The sequence below is a fragment of the Anarhichas minor genome, unplaced genomic scaffold (assembly GCF_050575085.1).
Source record: "Anarhichas minor isolate MPS153535 unplaced genomic scaffold, ASM5057508v1 ptg000028l, whole genome shotgun sequence".
Classification (NCBI taxonomy): domain Eukaryota; kingdom Metazoa; phylum Chordata; class Actinopteri; order Perciformes; family Anarhichadidae; genus Anarhichas; species Anarhichas minor.
The window spans coordinates 18,382,744-18,400,954 of NW_027466474.1; the positions used below are offsets into that span (position 1 = coordinate 18,382,744).

At 41.4% G+C, this 18,211-nt stretch overlaps 1 protein-coding gene across 4 annotated transcripts in view; it reads left to right on the forward strand.

Annotated features, from left to right (window-relative positions):
- The window catches only part of il1rapl2 (interleukin 1 receptor accessory protein-like 2), a 364,876-nt gene that overhangs the window by 327,907 nt on the left and 18,758 nt on the right, over positions 1-18,211 (forward strand). For all 4 annotated transcript variants that reach the window (XM_076103526.1, XM_076103528.1, XM_076103527.1 and 1 more), the window contains 2 exons: positions 7,895-8,027; positions 16,363-16,508. In XM_076103526.1, the coding sequence (XP_075959641.1) occupies positions 7,895-8,027; positions 16,363-16,508 (279 nt within the window). The remainder of the gene's footprint in view (positions 1-7,894; positions 8,028-16,362; positions 16,509-18,211) is intronic.

Below are 18,211 nucleotides of genomic sequence, written 5' to 3' on the forward strand. Positions count from 1 at the left end.
CTGAGGCTAATCAGAGATCGTCCTGTGAGTTTATGGTAATCAAGTCACTATGTTAAAATGAACATGCTAATGATTTACATTTGCTAAAAAGACACTCTTTGGAAGCTATACTTTGGAAAACTGGGAGAAAACTCCGGCGTGGCGAACGGCATCAGCTGTGAATGTGTCGGTGACATCGGATTTAAAACAAGCCCCTCGTGACTGGTCATTTAATTAACCTTGTCAAGCATATCTGCAGTAATCTCCAATCTAATTTCATCTGTTAATTTAAAACAGTTCTTATCGAGGCCAGCCCCCCAGCCAATCAAATGTCAGGTATAGAAGCATAAAGGACTTGGTTAATTAGAGCTGTCAGGAAATGGCCAAATATGGATGAAGAGGAAGGCTGGATTTCCTTTTATTACTTTCCCGGCAGAGTTATTAATTGTGTGTGTGTGTGTGTGTGTGTGTGTGTGTGTGTGTGTGTGTGTGTGTGTGTGTGTGTGTGTGTGTGTGTGTGTGTGTGTGTGTGTGTGTGTGTGTGAGAGAGAGAGAGAGAGAGAGAGAGTGTGTCTCCGTGGTGATGAATTAAGACAAGGAGGGGGGTGAAGGCTCAAAAGATAGATAAAGTCAGATAGACAGAGAAAATATTTGGTTTATTCAGAATAATAAAAATACTTCTCTTTCAAACTTTGTGGCAGCTTCATTTCCTGTTAGACGGGAAATTGAGCCTTGGCATTTCCAGAAGTGATTCTCCATCTCATATTTATTAAATAATACTCCAGTGGAATTGTAATGTCAAATTATATTGAAGATCTGCACAGGACTCTCTGAAGGATTTCATATCACTGTAAACATGTAAGTATCAAAGTTTATTATGAAACTATTCTAAATCAGCTACTGAAACTTTTAAACTTGTTTCCCTTTTTTAATATAGTCATGATGTTCAATAACTTCAGTTGCAACAGTAATTTCAAGCGGTACATATTGGGTTTGTATTGGACAGCTGCCACATGTGACTGTGTTACTGTGGACGTGTGTGTGTGTGTGTGTGTGTGTGTGTGTGTGTGTGTGTGTGTGTGTGTGTGTGTGTGTGTGTGTGTGTGTGTGTGTGTGTGTGTGTGTGTGTGCGTGCATCAGTACTTCAGTGTGTTAAAGGGAATTAAGAAGCTTAAATCCCATCAGATCTGACCTGTGAAAAGACTTACCATGAAGAGGTTACTGATGTGTGGTTGTCTGCTGGTTTGTGGATTCAAAGCTTACTGAGTTGTTGTTTGTACACTAATGCAACCCGCTGATTTCATAATGTGAACTCTTTTCTAAACCATGTTGGAAAGAAAAATCATCACCTGGTTTCTTGCTGTCACTTTTTCTTCCACTTCGAAATGTTATTGCAAATATGGATGGTCTCAAAAGATAAAAGACAAATACAGCAGCTTTGTACACAAGATGTCTGGAACATCTACAGTATGCAGAGTACTTTAAGTATTGCACGGTGAAAAAGAAAACTTATATCCGCTCACAAACACTGTGAGAGACATTCCATCTGTTTAGCCTGATTTACTGACTTCTGGGCATTAAATCCCCAATGGAAATCATAATAAATATTGCCAAATCATATTGGTTAGAGTCAACATTTTATGATTGTTACAAACAATCATCATTTAAGATATAATTCATAGTTCATTTTAGTTTTTGTAGTGTTTGTAATGTTTATTTATGTCCCCTGCGAGCCTCAGCAACTGAGGAGCTATAGTGGGCAGTTGCTCAGTTTAGCTTAGCATAAAGAACTAGCCAGGCTCACTCCAAAGTACGAAACCAACGCCTCTTTAGATGCAGCAGTAACTCTCCTGAAAGCACAATTTGTCACTTTTATGTTTTCATTTGTGTACGGATAAAAAAAAAGAGAGAGAGATACAATGTGTTGATTAGAGAGCCATTCATTTGGGTTTTTGGATCGAGACAAGTTAGCTGTTTCTCCCTGTTTCCATTCTCCCTGGTAAAGCTGGAATACAAGAGCTTTACATTTAAATTAACGTCTGTTACAATCAAGCCCTTGCCAAACAAGTTCACACAAACAATCCAGTAGCGTCGACAGTGTTATTACTCCCACTGCCAGAGGGGGGCGACAAAAGTTCAGCACTCAGCTTTAACTTATGACTCCCGGCTCTAGTTCCATATAAAAGCACAGACACGGGATTGGTATCGATCTTCTCATGTAACTTTCAGCAAGTAAGCAAATATGCCAAATTGTGGAACAATTGTTTTGAGAAAAAGCTAAAACCACATTCAGATTATGTGTCAGGCAGCGCACAAAAACATTGTTACCCAGTGCTTAGTTGGTCTTTCAAGGGGAAATCGTTATTATACACAGACCTTGATACATTCAGCATTTCAGGCGTGCACCTCAAACAGAACCTCACCATATTCTAAACAATGGTAATGACGTCACAGCACTACACACAGTATGAATGACAGAGTGATTTACAGGGAAGTGCGGCACAAAAGCATCACCACTTTTAACAAAGATAGAAAACAAATCATTTCAAAAACTCAAGGATTCTGAAACCTGAAAACTGTTGTTGGCACAAAGGACGGGACTTTGGAGCAGCGTCACGGCGGTGTACACGGCTTCCCTAAAAATAGCAGGGATTCAAAATGAAAAAGGAATAATTTGTTGGAGGCAGGATGTGTGTAAATAGACCAAATGACAGAGTGAACAGCCTCCCAGGTTACAGCTGAGCTGCCCACTTACAGACACGTGGATGTGTGTGTGTGTGTGTGCGTGTGTGTGTGTGTGTGTGTGTGTGTGGCCTGAGAGTGTGAACGCGCACGTCTGTATCTGCGTATTTGGCCTCAGTGTGTGTGTGTCTGTGTACGCATGCATGTGTGTGTGGCACCATCTGTGTTGCCATGTGCAGCTGTGCTCCCTTGGAGCCCAAGACCCAAAACTCAGCTGTTACCAAGACAACCCCCATACACCCCATACCTGGTCCACACACACACAGACACACAGTGGTTTGAACACACAGTGTTCAAACCACCTAAAGGTCTTACACTGTGTGTGCTTTTAAATGAGCAGATGGACAGAGACGTATTAGATATGAGATATACGTGTGTGTGTGTGTGTGTGTGTGTGTGTGTGTAGGTGTGTAGGTGTGTGTGAGAGAGAGAGAGAGAGAGAGGGAGACAGAAACAGGGAGAGACAGATGGACACAGTCTATGTTTCAGGTTTAGATGACTGTGTGTGTGCGTGTGTGTGTGTGTGTGATGTGAAGATGATCTCATTCTCCACTGAAATATAGATTTGCTAGTTTTCTACTGCTTTTAGTCTTTTATTCAATCGCACACCTTCTGTGGCAGACTGTCCCATCAGGCCCCCGGTACGCATATAGCATGCTGATTGGCAGTTGGACCACTTCCAAGACTTGGTTGGACATAAAACTCTTCAGGTTGTTAGAAAAAATAAAACAGAATTACATCTGTGCAGGTAAAAACTGTAAGAATGGAAGTGAACTAAACTTCTCAAATGAGAAACACGGGTTTACCAAACTGTATAGTAGACTTTACTGCCCATGTGTCCAAATGGAGAGGGAGAAATCCTTTGCAACAAAACAGGGAGCGTTCACGCCATGCACACTTCTCCACACGTCTACTCTCATAATGATGACGGGGCTCTGAGCCTGGATGTTCTCAAGCATTCTAACTATGTCGTCGTACTCTCTTCTATAGGGATGCAGTCAGCGGAGCCGTGCAGCTCTTTTGATTATATACTGGCCACCTGGAAGAATATAGCCTAATGAACTCTGTGACTTCATTATGTGAATACAATGACTTCATTACATTGTATGTGAATACAATGTTTGGTCATTGTATTCACATACTAAAGGCTAGAAGAGATAAAAACGATAATGATAAGGGCAAGGGAGAGATGGGAGGAAAGACTGAGGAGGCGTAGAGGGGGAGTGATAGCAAAGAGGAAAAAAGGAAAGAAATAAAAGGAGGAGAGGAGACAGGGAGAAGACAGGGAGACACAGAGAGACAGGGGAGCTATTTTAGTGGTGGGAAGAAGTGAAAAGCCAGGAGAGAGCAGTGAAACCCACGAGTGACAAGTGAAACTAATGATGTGAAAAGTAGCTGCAATAGTTACAAAGGAGGGAGCAAAGCAGACAGTGTTTCTATGGATTCCCTCCGTCCCTCCCTCTCACTCTTCATGTATACCAAACATCACTGCCATCGCAGATCACTTCCTCCAGGAATTTGGGATTTTGCCATTGCACAAATGTATGTAAATCATAACATGTTATGCTCACTGTGAAATTCCTACCGTTACACAAAAAAGATCATCTTGTGATAGTAATCTGGCAGAGAAAGATTTGAGATGAGTTTGATTGTAATAAACAACTGAATGCTTATTATGATTCATGAAATAAACAAGTGTTCATTAACAATGTGGTTTTTTCCAAAGCGTTTGTTGAATATTTGTAAGAAAATCTAAATGGAAAGAAATGAAAATCACTCAACTTGAGTGCAAGTCCTTTGAAAAAAAGGTTCTGCTTTAAAATCCACTCCAATAACACAAAAGTAGATGCAAATTATTGTTGTTTTTTTTAGAAGCCACAACTAATTCTACAATAATGGTTCCAATAATTACAATCCTGTGAGATTCTGTAGGAACGGATAGGTATTTTCAACTTTCAACTTCAATTGGTTTGATTTCAAACAAGTACGCTTGTTATGTTAATTAAGCTACAAATGTAAAGCCTTGTGACTCAGTGGTGTAGCGCCACGTGACATAAAAGTGCTGTTTGTTTAACCCATCCATCTCAGCTCCCACCCTCAGGAGGAATCTCTCGCTCTCAACACTACGTCCATTGCTCTGAGCGTCTGATGGTGACGCAGTGATACATTGGAGTTAGTTGAGACCAGGGTGTGTCTCATACAGACTTCACAATGCTAACATCACGCTGGTGAGATTGGACCAAAATAATCCAAATTAAGGTGATAATTCTGTGAGCTCGCCACTCTCAGCAACACCCTCCACATACTTTAATCTATTGTTGAAGTAAAGAATATAAGATATTACTGAAGCTTTAATAACTATATTAACGGGTGTTAGAGACCAGAGCTGATGTTTCTTGTTGTGATATGTGTTTCTGAACCTTTGTATCTTACACTGTCTTCTTGGTAATTTTGTTTGTGATAATTTGGCTGCAAAGAATAGTTGCCTAAATCATCAATGTCCTAATTAAACCGAATTGGAGTTAAACACTCGAAAACATCACAATAGAGGCACTAAATGGAAGGCAAATACACACCAATCATGTTAAGTGGTGATGTGGGGGATGTGTTTTAGTCGGGTAACTGCTGAAAATCAGAACACAGAAAGATGAAGTGAGACTTTCTGCAGTGAGAACAACAGCAGGGAAACAACCTCAAAACACGAGGCTGAAGGAAACAGATGTCGGCGTCTGACAACCAGCAGTTCCTCTTGCTCGGATGGCGGCGTTAAAGAATGAACCGAGGGCAGAGCACAGTTTGGACCGACGCTCCCATTCATCTGCTTCCTTAGGTGAATCAGAGTGTCAGAGCGGCCGCGCTGAATTAAAGTTACTAAGACTGGATTCAGATTGGTTTGGACTCATGAGTCATGTGACTTTTTGTTGACATAATTACTCATGATTGGATAGAGCGGGCGCTTGATGTATGCTTCACACCAGCTGAAACAGGAACGTCGAGGTGTGATGGCAAGAAATGATGACGCAGCGACTTGAAAAAGCTCCCGTCAATCAGCGGTGCAAAGTCCTGCTTTGATACTAATGGAAACAACATAGCACCTACCTTTTTTTATTTTTTTATTTTTTGTACTTATAAACACCCTGCTGCTTTGGCCGCGAATAGAAATTATGACTCCGCTTGGCTGTATGAGACTGGATTTCAGGGCAGGTACTTGTGATTGAGGGAAACTGACACACACACTCACACAACAACACCAGGCGCAACCCACACACAAACCCTCGTGCCGCACAAGTGCAAACAAAGTTGATGATTTTAATCACGGTAACATGCTGCGAACACAAACACGCCCTCGGGGTGCTAATCAATTACTGCAGAGCGCACAAACACACACACACACCTACATACACACACCAGGGCAGAAACACACAGTCAAGCTCAACTAATTTCACTCTCATTCTGATTCTTTTTTTCTGTAGTGTGTATGTGTGTGTGTGTGTGTGTGTGTGTGTGTGTGTGTAGTACAGTGTGCTGCCTGCCTCAGCACAAAGGCAAGCAAACACACCACCAACACACACACACAGCATATCTAAAGCTCTCCAGACCACTTCCCTTTTTTGGATTTTTTAGTAATGATCATTTTTAAGAGACGGACAAACGTCAAACGTTTTCATCCAACTGAATAAGCCAAGCAATTGAAACCAAACTTAAAGCAATCATCTGTCATTTCCATATGAAAACAGTTGCATTTTGCCATGACCAATTGATAAAGTCCCATGTTTATTCAACCCTTATAACCAGTTGTACCTTTGCTGCCCTTTAAAAGAAACAAGTCATTACAGGGATTAACTTCCACAAGGAGTGAGGACACCACTTGCACAGAAGCAGAGTCCTCTCCTACTCACTCTGCATAGAAGATCAGCCACAGTTTATGTGTACAATGTGAACAATGTTAACATTCAGTTCAAGCGCCACTGACAACAAAACGCACAGATATCCACATGTTGTTAGCATTCGATGTCGGTCCTGGATAGAGTGCTGATAGAGCTATCATTATGATAATACCGAGGTCTATCATAATTATCTGCTAATTGACTGCCTAACGAGGTAGCACTCGTTAGAATGCTCATTAATACTCCATCATCGCCACTGATAGCTGTAATCACAGAGTGGTGGTTTCAAGGTCTTACAGGAGGGTGTGTGAGATCATGTGTGGATACTATCTGCTTAAATGTGTGAGCGTGTGTGTGTGTGTGTGTGTGTGTGTGTGTGTGTGTTTCTAGCATTGTCCATTCTTTCTTTAAGCAGTAATAGATCATATGTACTGGATCACAGAAGTTGTTGCATTTAGCATATATGGGTTGCCTATGTAATAGCCCATGTTGTTTTTTCCGTTTTTTGTTCACTTCTGGTCAAACAATAATCAGTGAAGGTGTTTTGCCATGACGGCAAATGGAGTAAAGAAACAACAGATGCATCACTAACTACCTGAAACCCCCAGTGTGTCAGCAGCTTTCTACTTAAGCAGTTCCTCGTACATTAAAGGTCCGTTCACCTCACATTTTCCAATGTCGCCATTTGACCATGCAAAGATTTCCGCTGCGACAACCATTGTATGTGAGAAGCTAAAGGCATTGAAAAGTTACTCTGTTATATTATATGTAATATATATTATATAAAGGCAAAAAAATGAATTGGATTGGTAGCAAAAGTCTGCGCACAGGAAAAGCTTTTTTTGTGAATTTTGTGAACTGACAATTCATGCAATACTTTTATTTCTGCTTCACTGTTACAGTTTTGCTCCATAAATTTAAACTTTGATGAAATTTGATCATTCCTATGATAAACAGCTGGGCTGGACATCGCTGCCGCCAACATTGCTTGATAAGCCCAATTCCAGGGGCTCCAAGCAGTTACCCTGATGCACACCTACTAGACTCACTAGCTTCCCACCTTCAGCTGCACGCCTCTGAGCAGCCACAAGAACTATATTCTACCATAACGCTCCCACTTTCTTCATTAACCTTCTCTTCTTATGTACGTATGCACGGCAGATGTCAGCGTGTGCATTTCCCTTCAGCCTAGACTGCAGTGGCTGTTTCAGCTACAGTGGAAAGAAATATAGATGTCTCAGTTTGCTGTTGTCTGTGTTACAACAGTGTTGTGGCTTGTGTTGCAGGTATGCCTCTCAGTCTGGACTGCAAGGCGTTTTTTGGCTACAGTGGAGAAAACAGAAGGCCCATTATCTACTGGATGAAAGGAGAAAAGTTTGTTGAAGAACTCGCGGGACACATAAAAGAAAGTGAAGTCAGGTAAATACACCGGCGTCAGACTAAACATGAATCCACAGTCGCATATGGTGGGTATCCCGAACCATTTCCTGGAGGAGAGGAGATGAAATAAATACACTACAGCAGGTGTAAATTGAAAATGAACCAAAGTTGAGTAAATACACATGATTATACATAATACTGCAAGACACTGCATGGCAGTATAGTATCAATTACAGCCTCTCAAGTTTACAGGTTTCTATTCTTAATTCATTTCTGGAAAAAAAAAAGGCTTGACTTCAGCTGCACTCCTCACACTGTCAGTATCTAATTTGCTCTCTTATGATTTATGACTCATTGAGGGTTCTCCGACAGATTTCTTCTTAACTTTCCTAAAAAGATTATGATACTAATAATAAAGTTAAATTATATTCATTTTCTCCCCTATTGGGACCAATTACAGTGGGCTCCACTGGGAAAAACCTGATTGTCTGCGGGGGTGTCAAATATCATTAAAACAACCATCAGAACACACACACAATGTGTGTGTGTAGTGCTTGGGAACATTACTTTTAAATGCATCTACAGATATGCCTTATACCTTAAAACAGGTCGCTCGATACTGATTCATCTGTTACCTATTAACCTCCAGATTGTAAAACACATCAGGTCATAGGTACAATTCATCTGTGATTGCAACATATTCTGATCATCAGAAATGACTGCAGTGAATTGTTTCATCATCGGGCTGTATGAATGTAGAGCAACAGCTTGGAGGTGGGGAATGACTTTCTAACGGGGAATAGTTTGTGGTCTCGGGTGCAACACAGTTCTGTCTCTTTTCAAGTTGTTCAGAAGGAACGAGTCCCAAAGTCATGATGAGGTCTGTATGAGCACGTCATGCTGAGCTCGCATGATTCTACTCTTTCGTAAACTCTCCCAACCGTATTTTCTAAGTAGAGAGAAGGACTTTGTAAAGGCTGAAAAAGTATAAAATCTTAGTACGGATGATAAGACATCAACGGCTACATCAACGGAGGCAAATGAAGTACATGGACAGCTAATACTTTATTACAAAAGTGACCTTAAACACTGTTTGTGCTAGTCGTTATAATGGCTTTGCCTCTGTAGGGCTGTGCGAGTGCTCTGTGTGGGGGGGTAGAGGTGGGATGAGGTGTGCAGGATTAGAGCACATGAATCGACTAGACTTTAAAACTGATGTTGATACCAGTGCTGCAGGATCACTCAATTCAATATTCAATTTATCCACCGATTTAGGCCCTCCTGTTGCAAAATCCGCAAGCAGCACTCCGTTATGTGGCATTGCAGCACTTCATGTGCTCTACATGATGGAGGAAAACTATGATTTATCACAACCTATAGATCTCATTATCGCAGCTCTCTAGATCAATGGCATTGGTGGTTTGATTTGATGAATTTCATGCTAATGTTGCAAAAGTGTTTGCTGAGTTTTTGCAAGGTGACATATGATGTAATAATCCCTCATTGCACAAGAAAATGGTGACACACTTGCATGCACAGAAGGTCAAAGTTCAAACAGAAAGTCAGGCTGTCATGTGGATGTTTAGTAGAAACCTTTTGTAGTGTGGCTGTCGGACTTGGTCTACACTTTCAACCAAATTTGACTGAGCTGTGGATTCATTTTCAAGCCGTATGATCCTCTGACCACTAGTGGTTGTTGCCCTGTTGGACCTATTATTGGTCAGCACATGAGCGAACCCCTTAAAAATATGTTTCCAATGTTTGAACTAAACCTTTCTTGGCAATTGGATTTGAGTGCACAGGTTACTCGTTTGACGGATATGAGTAATTCAAGGGTATGAGATACACAGTTATGTAGAGTTGATTCATCTATAATCTACTGTAAATTGACATTCTGTAATTTAAAAGATTAAATCACAGTTAAATGTTTAAACAGTGATTCAGTTTGGTTACTTTAAACAGCCTCTCTGTCGACAACAACCTGCAGCTTTATTACTTTAAAAGGACATAGTGGCTACATTTGGTTTTCCCCAAAGTGTACCTTTACCATTGCAATGGCAGCTTGTGAAGAGGCTGGCATGGATAAGTGCACCATCTACAATGACTTCACTCCGGGTCCACTGCTTGTCCTCTTTCCATTGTTCAACCTGCCCACTTTTGAGCAATACTACTCGACAATCACTTCTGATACGGCAGCCTGTAAAAGAAATATTGTTATAGCATGGAAAAGAGACTCTCAAAATTCTGTTCACTTAGGGTTTTAGCCATCGACACTAACTTCCTCACCCTGGAAGAAGTCAAAACCCTTACTATTAGAAAAGAGTTTTTAAAGTAAAATCCAGACAAAATGTTCTCTCCGACCCAAAACCCTTCATATTTGATGTCATCAACTCAGCCCACCAAAAATAATGTGAATGTTTAATCCTCCCTGAAAGGAAATCCTTTTCCCTCTTCCGCCGGCTGCCTCCACAGCGAGGTCAGAGGTCAGAGGTCAGGGTCAGCGCACCCAGCAGCAGCCCTGGAGCTGGGAGGTCTTCAGTGTCTTGTTCCGTGGGCACTTGAGCAGCAGCTCTGCTTGCTGACCTGCTGGGGCTTGAACCCAGCTACTCCATTCTGAGGAGGGTCTATGTAACTGCTAAGCCAACTCGATGGCCTCTGGAAATGTTCTCTCCCGGAGGAAAAGAGTGTAGTAGAGTGTGCATGAGGATGAGTGTTTAAACTTGAAACTAATCATGCCCCGTGGTATTAAATTAACCTTTGCCTGATGAGTTCTCCATCTATCAGTCCAGTCCTCCGGCCACCTCTAATCCCATCACATCGCTACTCCAAATTCAACAATCGCGCTGCAGCAGACAGACTCCCGCTGTGTTGCACATTAATCTGTCCACGTTCGGCGCCCACCACCCATCCTGCTGCAGCGCCGGCCATTTGACTGTGTGTGTGTGTGTGTGTGTGTCCCTGTCTAGTTGCATAGGATCTCGTGGCCTCCATGACAATGTGAGCACCCGTAATTACCAATTCTTGTTACCCTGCGGTATTTGAGAGAACTGTTGACACTCTCCGCTCATTATTACTACACCACCCAGAGAGAGCGGCCACCTGTGAATATACACGACAGACAGGACGTTTCACACTTTTTTCTCCACGCTCATCTTCTGCAAAACCTGCAACTGTCTCCTTCATGAATTCAAGAGTTCTTTTTTTTCCCACCAGCATCATATATATGAGCAGTATCTTCAGTTTTACTGCAGTGGTTGGCACGGCTTCAATGCTGTCCAGCCGCTGAACATTTCTGCAACTCAGCTATGAAAGTTTGTGGTTCGATCATGTGCAATGAATTTGTAATTGCAATATTTCCATTTGGGCCGATGCTTCCTTCACATTTTCACTTGAAAGCAGCGCTGGCCCATATGTCTAGTGGTGTGGAGGCTTCTTTACCTGCTTGAAATTCACATCAGCTGTCCGATCCAACTTGTTGAAGCCTCACTGTTTTAAGGTTCTTTTAACCAGAGCTCGTATCTGCATCATTCTAGATTATTATTTGCTACTGTTTACACTTTTTCTAAAGTTACCAGTATTAGTTTTCCATGGACCTAGAGGTGTAGAGGTGTTTTATATCACCTAAAGGTTGTTTCAGAGACTATTTTACCATGACAAGTACAATGGTTAGAGAAGAACTACTTTTTTTTATCTTGATTAGGGTCATATTAAGGACTGTGGCATTATCTTTTAATAACTTTGGTTACTATAAGCAATACTACTGTGGAAGTGAAGTCTGACTGTAGCAAAGGCATGTATCAGTTCCATAGAGTTGCATAGACTTCAGAAAGGAGAGCATTGTCAATATACTTTATGGGGCGAATTCACCAAAAGCATGGCCTTCACGGCTGCTAGAATTGCTTAAATAAGACAAAAAGAAAACGCGGAAATCTCAAAACACCCACAAAGACTGTCACGCACCCCTAACTGCGCTAAATTTGGCGCAAAATTGGCCCCTTTTCATGCAAATGAGTACGACATTTATACTTATATATAACTGCAATCATCTGCCAAAAAATAATATCTTTTGTGAATCACACCTTGAGACATGGCCGATAGCGGTTGCTATTCATGCTATTGGTGTCCACAATCCGGTTTGCAGATGTGAGGAGTGGGAGACAGAGTGGAGCTGGTAACGGTTATGGACGTGGTTTGCATAGTTTTGACGAGACCTTTTTCCAGATTTCAGAGTTCAGTTTAAGAGAGTTGGTTTTCATCCATGATTCAGAGAGGCAGTAGGACATGGTGGAGTGAAATGTATTGCCGATGTATTTTGTGGACATATAGAGCTGGATATCATCTGTGCAGCAGTGGAAGTGGAGACCGTGAAGATGGATAAGATGAACAGGGGAGGACCAAGTGATGAGCCCTGGGGTACACCTTGGGACAGAGGTGGCGCATCAGAGGTGGACACAATGGCTGAAGCCAGAGGGCAGTACTAGTGATACTGAGGTAGACCCAGGCAGTAGAAGAATGCTGAAGTTGATGGTGTCAAAAGCAGCAGTGAGGTTGAGGAGGATGTGAATACTGAGATGACCGGAGTGTGAGAAGAGGAGGTTGTTGATCTTTTTGAAAAATGATTGCCAAGTGTGATAACATTAGCATTGCATTAACATGAAAGTGGAGATCTTACCCATGTCTTAAGTGTTGTATAGAAAACAATCACAGATGGGCAGAATGATTATTCACTACTCAGACATAAATTAGTTGGACTGTGTTTAAAAGCAGATGTGGAGAGAGTTATGGATTGGAGAGAGATGGAGGGAGGTAAGAGGAGAAGAAAAGGAGGTCTGAAACGGCTGGGGTGAGAAAAGGAGGAGCGGAAGTGATGTGTTTTTAATCGAGGATTTTAGCACGTCGCTGCTTTTGACAGTGACCTCTAATACTCTGTCCTGGTAGACATGATAGTGACACACACACACTCTAAAACACCGACAGAGAGAAAAATACACTTACAGTGGTGATCCAAATCATTTGATGTATTTCTTCAGAAACCTTTGACATTTTCAATCTCACGATTCTTCCTGTAAGGTGACCATGACACTACTAATACTGTATTCAGATTTCACAGCTTCTTTCTGCTTCTCTGTTGCTAAACGGGGTTGAGAAAAGCATAAATATTGAGAGGGTCAGGAGTTCAATTCCCACAGCGACCGCTCATGCTAAAAGGTTGTGTGTCGAAACATGCAAGCAGTTGGATAAAAGCCTCAAGTGAGAGATATGATTCTTTTTCATGGTGAGTTTCAGAGCAGAACCCCATGGAACCTCATCTCTGTTGGCCATGGCTTGACTGTGCCGACTCCCATGTGGTTCAACCCCTTTGTGCAGGGATGACCCGCCCTATATGCTGAATATGCAATATTTTATCCTTTTGTTTTTTCTTTAAAGAACGAAAGTCGCTGGGAGACATAAACTCATTCAAATGTGGTGGAAGGCTAGTTCATACTTGAGACAAATTAGCTTAGGGGGGAGAAATTATTATATTATTATATTACATAAAAATAATATATGAGGGAATGTAGAGATAATATATCAATAACGTTTGCCTGAGCTGGCTACAGCTGCAAATTAATTCATGGATCATTATTCCACAGGCAGAGCTGATGGCGGCTCTCAATGCTTACCTCTTACGCACCACAGCTCATTTCAGAAGATTCCATATTGCATATTGAGCTGGGCAATACCACTTACAGGCACTGTATATACACGTATGAGGATGACTACATTGTGTGAAATCTGACAGCAAACCTATAAATCAATCTTCATTTATTCATTTTTAATCAGGCCTACATCTGGTTAGCATTAGAAAAAAACGAGTTTCTAGCAATGTAGGCTACCATTTTGTAAATTATTGTTTAAACCATGTGTATTCAAAAAGGCTGTTCTGGTGCAGTTCATGCAGTCAACAATTAATGGAAATCACTAAAATGTGTGCTTTTTAGTAGGAAGAATAAATAAAAGGTTATCTTTTGTTTTTTTTAAAGTATGTTTTGTCATCTCGTGCTCTTTTGCCTAATTCATTCATCCTTTTTTTCTTATTCTTTTTTTACTCCCTCTTCACTATGTGCATCAAGTGTTCAGGTTTCTCTACAGGAAGCTTAACCATTATTCCAAATAATGGATTTGTGTGAGCAAGGCCATTTGCAGGGCTTTCCCTTACTTTAGATTCAGCCACTTCATCGTCCAAATTGAAAATGTAATCCCTTTTGGAAGGTTTTTATGAGATAAGCTCTTCATGCTTGCAGTTACATGGTGTCTAAGAGCCTCTTAAAAAACATCTCCTGTTGCAACACATACAGTGAATAAAAGAAATTGCATCACTGGCATGTAGCATTGTGCTGTAATTATTGCTTGTGTTTGTTTTGATATTGATATTTTTGCTGTGGTTATGGCCAAATTCTACATCATGTTGTAAAAACCAAACTTTGATAACAGTTTAAATACAGTTTTATGAAATGCTAGCTATTTGACACAGGTGTCTTCGCCCATGTGACACTCCAAAACCCTGTCCAGATGTGTCTTACTCACACTCAAACTCATTTTCTCTGGTTTCCAGTCTTAGGCAATTTCCTCTGAGGTCCAAGCTGTGAATCCTCAAGTATGTGTAGCTGGTACTGAGTTCATTTCACAAGACACTGACTTTTGAAATAATCCTCCCCTTTGGACCACAGGACAGATTTTGTTAATAGAACTGCAGGAATTAGTCCAAAAACCCAGAAATGAGTCCGCATTTTGGCCGTTCCAGCTCCCTCATCTTAACGTCAATGGTTTTTTTGAATGGGTTTTTGGTCAGATGCCTAAAGTAGGGTCTTTGGTTAAGACAAGCTTATGAGATTTTAAAGTCTTGCACTTCAATATAAAATCATTATATAGCCCTCTCATGGATTTGTAAGCTTTCGTTGCTTGTCGTTGCTAACTATTGGCTCAACGTGATTACAGCAGGCTTTGGAAAAATTCAACGGCATCATTCGAAACATTAGCCGAACATAGAAACTATTAGTGGTCTTGACGTTGAAGTCTTGCAACTGTGGTGTTGTTTGTTTATAACCTCATCCCTCAAACAACGATTGTCCAATCACAACTTAGCAACTAGGACTGTAGTGGTTCTCTTATCCTGCATACGGCAGGTTTGCTAAGTTTTGGCTGTTTGGTAAGAATCTTCGTGCAGAGGGTTTTGCACACCGTGAACATTGTAAAACGGTCGCGGTCTTGGTTAGGGTTCGAAAAAAATCATGGTTTGGCTTAAAATAAGTATGCTTGTAGAGTAAGCTACAGAGATGAGGGAAACAAACAGCAAACCACAGAGTAAATGTTCTGTTTGTTTGAACAATCCACCACCCCTCCTTCCCACCCTTTGAGGGGTTTCCACTCTCAATGCTACGTCCGTGGCTCTGAGCATCTGATACCTACGTGAATGGGTTTCAAGTGATCTCACAGAGTTAATGTGAGCTAGCTAGCTAGCTACCTATATCTAACAAAGAGTGGGCCGAACAAATGAGTCGAATGCTGAAATAAGTCCCCTCAACAAACAATTGATGCCGCTTGCATAGTGTTGAGTTTACCAGGCATTTTGCATCGCGTTCACCTTGATAAACAACAAAAAGCAAAAAAAAAAGAGACAGCAACATTGCGTTGACTTAATTCTAAAGCCATATGAAATGAGAGACATTTCCCCAACCTGTGATGCTACCGGACCATATGCGCTGACTAAATATGGCATGTCAGCAGTTGGTACTCAGATATCACTGATTATGGCTGAATCTGACCTCAAATCAGACTCAGAGGTGCACGTCGTGACCCATCTGAGTCTGCCCCTCCTCCGCCTTCTCTCTTCCCCGCAGGCTTTTAGAGGAGTATGACCTCACCATAAGGCGAGAGCCTTTTTTCCAGCTGTCGCCAACGTTTTCTACACGTGCCTCCTTGCTCCTCTCTGCCCTCCTTCTTCATCTGCTCTACACTCGACACTGCTCCACTCTTTATTTCTCATCTCCTCTTCTCTTCCTTCCCCCTTCTCTCCTGCTCACCTCTTTCTCCTTTCACAGCATTTTGTGGAGCAATGTAGGAGATGGACCTCCACCTGTCTCTAAGAGTTATACATGTTTACTTCTCCCCTTGTTCTCACACTCCCTCTCCTCTTCTTGCCTCTCACATTTCTTCCTTGAAGGTTATTTTTTTTTTAAATAATCTGGGATACAACTCCAGCTAATCCATCAAATGTTTCATACATGTTTATGTTCTCCCTGTCTTCCTTAAAGGTTTTTAAAGGAGTACATTTGGGGTACAGGGATGTCCCTGCTGTCTCTGACTATTACCTTCTTGTCCCGTGTTTGTCCAGGATTTTGAGGGAGCATTTAGGGGAGAAGGAGGTGCAGCTGTCCTTAACGTTTGATGCTCTGGACGAGGCAGACCTGGCCAACTACACCTGTTACGTGGAGAACCACATAGGAAGGCGCAGCGGGAGTGCTATACTGCAAAAGAAAGGTAGACCACCATCTCTTTCCCTTTCCTACCCTTCCTCTAGTTTCAGTGAGACGGAATCACAGAAGTGCACCAGATGTACCAGTTTTGCATATTGCGCTTGAGCTCACATTTTTAAGACCACAAACATCAAAAACACATCGTTTGGCAGAGTCTTATCTCTCTGACGGTATCCATATTGTATTGATTAGTCTCATGGTTTTGGTATAGAGGGCATATGTTTGACAGGTAGTTTTGTTGGAAATCACTGGTTACTCTCTCTCTTAATTAGCCTCTAACACAGGTGCTCCAATCACCAACATGCACCCAAGCACACAGGTGTTTATATGAGCTCATTAGTGATGTTGATAAACACACAGAGGCACTGAGACACACACGCACACACCCTCTATCTCTCTGTCTGTCTCTCTCTCTGTGTGTCTCTCTCTCTCATACAGTCATTCAGGTCTTAGATATTTTTAGAGGACTTTTCCCCTCTCACCCCCCCCCCCCTCCCCATTTCAAATTAAAAGCCCCACAGAATGAATTTTAACTGGAATGCTTGTGATGAAGCCTCTCATTTTAGTGTCAAACATTATGATTCTGTCTCCTCTCCCCCTCTCTCACCCACCCAGTACCGCCCTTTCAAAATAAAAGCCCCACAAATACAAGATTCAATCCAAGAGTATTAATCTAAAATGCAGAAAAGAGAGTAGCTCTAGCTCAATTGAACCTGAATGACTCTACCGGTAACATTGGCGTGTGTATATATTGCGATTTCTTCGGGCAGTAGAAGCCACACTGTCAAAATTTCTTTAGGAATTTTCGAGTTACATTTATTACCTGTAACAAATTCAAAATTGAGAACCAAACCATTGTGCTAAAGTTGTTCAAACTCTTGCAACCAGCAAAGGTCACTGATGCTGTGAAGTCTGATACCATGAAAACCTAAGTATGTATTCTATATCTCATTAAGAATTAATGTATAGAATAAATAATAAGCAACGTGAGAAACACCCTTATCTGCTTTCTTTCTGAGACTTTGACAAATTGATCCCTCGTGTCTATGAGGCAATTATGTAAGCAGGGACAGGGGGAAACAGCTAGTACCTCTAGAGTTCACTAATTAGCAAACTCTAAAAGTAAAAATGACAGTCACTCCACCTAGCTGCTGATTACCAGGAAAAAGTAAGCCGGTAGATATTTCAGTTTCTGCATGCATTAAATAAACATGATGCAGTATGTTAATTAGTTTAGCTTCAGAGATATACAGTTGTGTGAAAAAGTGTTTGCCCCCTTCCTGATTTCTTATTTTTTTGCATGTTTGTCACACTTAAATGTTTCAGATCATCAAACAAATTTAAATATTAGACAAAGATAACACAAGTAAACACAAAATGCAGTTTTTAAATGAAGGTTTTTATTATTAAGGGGGAAAAAAAATCCAAACCTACATGGCCCTGTGTGAAAAAGTGATTGCCCCCTAAACCTAATAACTGGTTGGGCCACCCTTAGAAGCAACAACTGCAATCAAGCGTTTGTGATAACTGGCAATGAGTCTTTTACGGCGCTGTAGAGGAATTTTGGCCCACTCATCTTTGCAGAATTGTTGTAATTCAGCCACATTGGAGGGTTTTCGAGCATGAACCGCCTTTTTAAGGTCATGCCACAGTATCTCAATCGGATTCAGGTCGGGACTTTGACTAGGCCACTCCAAAGTCTTCATT